This window comes from Pseudophryne corroboree, chromosome 1 (genome assembly GCF_028390025.1).
Source record: "Pseudophryne corroboree isolate aPseCor3 chromosome 1, aPseCor3.hap2, whole genome shotgun sequence".
Classification (NCBI taxonomy): domain Eukaryota; kingdom Metazoa; phylum Chordata; class Amphibia; order Anura; family Myobatrachidae; genus Pseudophryne; species Pseudophryne corroboree.
In genome coordinates this window covers 1,176,946,202-1,176,952,258 of record NC_086444.1, presented here as the reverse complement: position 1 = coordinate 1,176,952,258, position 6,057 = coordinate 1,176,946,202, and the positions used below count along the sequence as shown (strand labels likewise).

The following is a 6,057-nucleotide window of genomic DNA, read 5'->3' as shown; positions in this document are numbered from 1 at the left end:
CCTCAGGTAATGACACACATAGACGATAGGGAATACAGGCACAGATATCAGCAACCACATACCTCCCCCATTCATGTATCATCAACTAAAATGTGCTCCCCATTTTGTTCAAAATCCGAAAAGAGCTCGGTAAAGTTTGACAGCCCATCCACAGACCTGTACCACAGGATAAGAAGGAATTCAAATGTATACTTCGCAATACCTCGAAGCTTGATGTACAACACGTACGGCACGATGATACATGACCCCCCCAAACATGGATTCATACACACATGCTTCTGCTATCTCACTAGGTCATACCCTCTTCACACCTTCTCCTCTCTCCTCCCTTACCCAACCATGGAAATCAACTAACCCCTGACTTGCATTTTTCTCCTTAAATGTTTTGTGGCAGTTATTATTGACTGCCAAAGGGTGGACTGTCAAAGTCAGAAAAATGTCTCTATGCACGTTGCCATATTTGCACCGCACACTGGTCCGTGCTGCGCATGCGTACGCTCTCCCGTGAAGGCGCATACCCGCAATAGCGTGCACTCGCAGGCGCGGTATGCGTATTTACGGTAGAGTTTATGTAGTCGTAGCGTGCGACTCATTCGTTACATATTTTCACAATTAATGTAGTTTATAGATCATGGTCCCTTTGATAGTTTCTGAAAGTTTGGTTAATATAGAAGGTCCCTGAGCTAAGGAATCCCTCTTTGTATCGTACGAAGGGTCTAACAGGAATCATACAGCAGTGTTTGGTACCCATCGGAAGAGTATTTAATTAGCAATATTCCGGTGTTGGTTTGGAGCGTATTAATCGCTCGTGCGAATAGTTATGGACATAAGAAGTTTATGTCCATTTCTACTATTTACTCATACTCAGGTATGCGGCGGGAAACCTAGTTCCCCACCCACCTGAGCTGTTTGAAATCGTCACAGCCCACCTGTATGAATCAACCTATGACCTTTTGTTATGATGCAGGGCCGAATTCCGACGTCCAATGGACAATGGGATTGTAGGGACTGTAGGATTGCATTGTGTGTGGGGCATAAATAGGCAGGCCGACCACATCCAGCTCTCACTCTTCAACGGTTCTCATTGCTGAAAATCGGGTGCTGGATGTCCAGGCGCATGCGATCGTTTACCCTTGTGCGTAAGTTTCTCTCCGTTATCATTGTCTTTCTGTGAGCCAATTTCTCTCATCTCTCTCCGTCTCTCTCTCTCTCTTTCCCTTCTCTCTCTCTCTCGTATCTCCCCTAGACTAGTATTGTATTGTATTAGATAGTATTGTTTAGTTCTGTGGTTAGGAAGTCTCTGTTATATTGTAGTGTATCATTTGTACTGTTATCCCCTTTTTACAAGTATACTAGATATAATACAGTTAATAGGCTTTGGAACCTAAACCAGTATCTGTGTATTTTCTATAGTGTTAAGTGTTCACTTGAGCGTCGGTGACGCTCATGCAGCTTTGTAGTTAGTCAGGTTACACAAGGTTGCACTTACACCCTGTATTCACATTAAGGTATTCTGTGTATTTCTTTGGTATAAGGTTTAGACATAAAGGTATAGCATTGTGAGCGTCTGCGCCGCTGGTGATCTCCTCGTGGTCTCGAGCGTCCGCTACGCCATAGCGAATCATTACTCTAGTCATAGCCAATAACGTGTCCTGTGATCGCTGGGCCGTGAGCGAACGTGACGCTTGAGCGTCTCGCCTACGGCTGAGCGATCGTTACGCAACTAGCGTACCATTACGGTACTTCTTAAGTAAACAGCGTACAGTGTTCTTAGCTTCATAAAGGGTTGTTTATACGACAAGGGAATTTAGCATTGTCACCACCAATGAGATTGGGAAAGGGGAGTGGCCCCACTTCAAGTCTTCCAGCTATTGACAGGAGTCAATAGTGAAAACGGCTAAGGTCTGTTTAAAACTGCACCAAACATTCCGCATTAATAATACTTGGAGACAAATAGTTACAAAGCCATATAGCAAACTTTAAGAACAGCGCCTAATATAATAACAGTCAGGAAAGACTATTATTAGCATTCGCCACTAGGAACAGTATTAACTATAGCTGTGGCAGTTACTATCTACAATACAAGGCAGATTGTATATTACACAGGATTACTTAAAGTTCCTTAGTCACCATTATACTAAAACTATATTTTGCATAAGGAACAGAAGAGGAATATAATTTTATTGTCATATAGACTTTACAATTCTTATCACCATTCCTCCAATTAAAAACTTAAAGCTTACACTGAGGAAGGAACACTACCGTATAGTGACATCTAGAGGAAACCTCTTTCCTATGCTCAGTCAGCATCCGAATAGCCAGAGATTGTTTATGTTCAGTGGATACAAAACTGTAACATTACTGAGCTGGGAAGCTACTTGGACACAAGTAACATATAACCTATTACCAAACAATACCAGTTGTTTCAACTCTACTAACAGGATAACAAATACTTTTCAGGAGGAAGTCAGCTAGTCAAGTGTCTACTCGATAACACTGAATATATATATATATATATATATATATATATATATATATATATATTTTTTTTTTCCCCATTATACAAGTTCATTTCTTGGAGGAGTAAAAGCAATATACATATATATGCATATATATAGAGAGACTTTAATGGAAGGGCAGACTTTAATTGCTTGAGGTTTCTAATATATTGTAATGCCATATAATATTATAAGTACATTGTCAAGTGTAAATGATATGTATTATCAATCAGTTCGAGGTAATGGTAGTCAGGTGTGTATAAAACCAATATAAAGAATTACATTGGAATATTAGCCCAACCTATGGTTGTAAGCCAATGTATTTCATTATGTGAACCGAATAACTATATGGATAACATTTGATAATATTTTATTTACTGTATTTAGACATATTCATAGTTGTATCTACCAAGTGTTACTATATCAGGTCAGGTACATGTATTATTGATATATGTGAATGTTCAGTAAAGATGGTTATTTAAAAATTGAATGTGCTCGGTGTGGAGTTAACTTACCTTAACAAAAACAGAGGAGATCCCTGGATCCGGATCAAGAAGGTATATATATAGGTACCTAAAAAACAAACAAACACCAAACGTTACACCAAAGGTTTCCCAAACTGATCCTATAAAGTAGGATACTACCTACCAAAAGTTTGGGTGGAGGCACTAAAGAGGGGTTACACATTGGAGGCACTGAGCTGAGATACGAACAAATAGATAAAAATGGAGATCAGTGGAGAAGATATTTATAGCTGGTGTAGAAGTAAGGGGGTGGATGTACAGAAAAGTGTGAGTATTATGGGAAATTTGGTTGATGTTACGGAGGAAGATATCAGTGAAATAAAAAAGATGTATGGAGTGAAACAAGCACATATTATAGATAAGTGGAAAGATATTAGTGATGAGCCATGTGCCATTTTAATAAGTAATGATAATCAATTATATGCGTCGCTAATCCCAGCTAATATTTTAATAGAAAGGATACCTGGTAGGAGATTGCAAGTAAGGTGGCCAGTGGATACGTATGCAGATGGAGGAGAGCAAGCTATAATGAAAGAAGAAAGTAAAGTTGAGAGTACTAGCGCAGGGTGTTACCATAATACTAGTAATACATCCGAAGAAACATCAATGGGTGAAGAAAAAATAAATCCCCAAGTGGAGAATGTAATGGATAAAGTGGTTAGCCACTTTGAAAGATGGCATTATGAAGGAGGATATAGAAGACTGAGGATATTTTCAGGGGTAATTCCCATTCCAACTGGAGAAGAGAGCTATGAGGTATGGCGAGAGGCGGCAGTACAACATTCCGAGGAGTGGAGGTGTCCGGAGCATATTAAAAAACAGAGAATTGTGGAAAGCTTAAGGGGACCAGCGATGGGAATCATTCATGCTACTAGGAGAAGTAATTCCAATGCTACTTTAAAAAATTATTTTGAGGCTCTGGACTACTCTTTTGGTACATTAGAAGATGTGGGAGATCTGCTGTCGCGGTTAAATCAGACTTACCAAGAACCTACAGAAACCCTCACCAGTTATATATATCGTTAAGACAAAATTCTTTACAAATTGTTAGATAAAGGAGGGATTAATCCCCCAGAAATTGATACCATGCGACTAAAGTATATATTGAGAGGAGCTATGACTACCAATCCTGTAGCTCAAAGATTACGGTGTAATATGCCCAGGGATCCTCCTCCTACTTTAGGAGAATTGATAAGAGAAGTTAAATTGGAAGAAGTGCAAATTGAAAACCGAGAAAAAACTCTAAAAAGAGTCATAGTTATTGTTCCTACCACTGAAGTTCCTTCTGTTAATGAACATTTACTAAAAGCTCTAGAGGAACAAAATAAGAAATTAGATCAGCTAATTTCTTTACAGAGTACATCATCTGCAAACTCCAGGATACCACAGTTGGGCAGGGGGAGAGGCTTCAGTCGAAGACAAGATCATATGAGAAACTTCACGTGTTACAGATGTGGGCAATTAGGACATCGTTCTTTTAAATGTATACAGAACGAAAGTACCAGTGTACGTGAGAACAGTACTGAGTTGCGGTCAGCATCTAGGACGGAAAACGGGCAAGGGACGTCGATGAACCCCGCATCGACTCCCCGATTATAAATGTATGCGCAATGGGGAGTACTCAGTGGTCTAACCTCGTTTCCCAGTGGAATAATTGGAAAAGCGCCAATGGTACCGGCTTTAATAAACGGGAAAGAGTGTCAAGTATTATTGGACAGTGGATCACAGGTGTCAATTATATTTGAAAGTTGGTACAGACAATATCTTTCTGATGTACAACTAATGCCTTTTGATGGACTGGTAATATGGGGTCTGAGCGACCAAAAATACCCTTATCTCGGGTATGTGACCGCTCACATTGAATTTACGGATGATAGCACAGAGTACCAAACTCCCCTTCCTTTTTTGGCATTAGTATGTCCAGACTCTCCATCAGACCAGGGAGTGGTATCCATTATAGTGGGGACAAATTCCCATCTATTTAAAACCCTGGCTAGGTGGTGTATACAGCAAGACACTATGAAACAATTTATTTCAACGACTGACAATGGTGTATCATGCTCTAGTGAGATACTTGAAAATGACATATATATTATAACAAGTTCCGTCAATGCTGCCAGCAGGATTGAAGAATGTTTCCAAGGAAGTGACCTGTCTGCTAAGGACCGGGATAAATTGATTGATGAAATGCTATTAAGGAAATCTGTTTTCTCCTTTGGAGAGTGGGACTTAGGCACTGTCACTGAGGTAGAACATCGAATTAGATTACGGGATGATACCCCTTTTCGAGAGAGATCTAGGAGGTTAGCACCTGCTGATTTTGAGGACGTGAGACAACATTTGAAACATCTTTTGGAAAATCAGGTGATTGCTGAATCAGAAAGTCCTTATGCTTCACCAATTGTGGTAGCCCGAAAAAAAAACGGTAACATTCGATTGTGTATTGACTATCGTACTCTAAATAATCGCACAATTGAGGATCAGTACACCGTACCTAAAGTGGAGGAAACGTTGGACTGTCTTCAAGGGAGTAGATGGTTCTCGGTTCTTGACATGCGCTGTGGTTATTACCAAATCCCTATGCATCCGGATGACCGTGCTAAAACAGCGTTTTTGTGTCCCATTGGCTTCTTCGAATTCCTTAAAATGCCCCAAGGTATCAAGGGGGCTCCTGCAACATTTCAGAGGACTATGGAGAAGATCATTGGAGACATGTGCTACCGTGAAGATCTAGTTTACCTTGATGATGTTATCGTATTTGGCCGGACATTGGAGGAGCATAATACCCGATTACTAAAAGTATTAGATTGATTACAGAGGAGAGGTCTGAAGCTGTCTATCGACAAATGCCGTGTGTGTCAAACAGCTGTCCGATATTTGGGTCATATTGTCAGCAGAGAAGGAATATCCACTGATCCGGATAAGATAGCGGCAGTACAAGAGTGGCCTAGACCATCGAATCTAAAAGATCTACGTTCATTTTTGGGGTTCAGTGGATACTACGCTGGTTTGTACCACAATATTCAAAAGTCTCA

General features: G+C 40.2%; 1 protein-coding gene across 1 annotated transcript; it reads left to right on the top strand.

The window, feature by feature from the left end:
* Window positions 1-3,223: 3,223 nt before the first annotated feature.
* On the top strand, window positions 3,224-4,048 carry LOC135051033 (paraneoplastic antigen Ma2 homolog). The gene has a single exon (XM_063957229.1). The coding sequence runs from the start codon at window positions 3,224-3,226 to the stop codon at window positions 4,046-4,048; it is 825 nt and encodes a 274-aa protein (XP_063813299.1).
* Window positions 4,049-6,057: the final 2,009 nt, after the last annotated feature.

Coding starts and splice junctions, on each gene's coding strand:
- LOC135051033 (XM_063957229.1), top strand. CDS start 3,224: ATGGAGATCAGTGGAGAAGATATTTATAGCTGGTGTAGAAGTAAGGGG.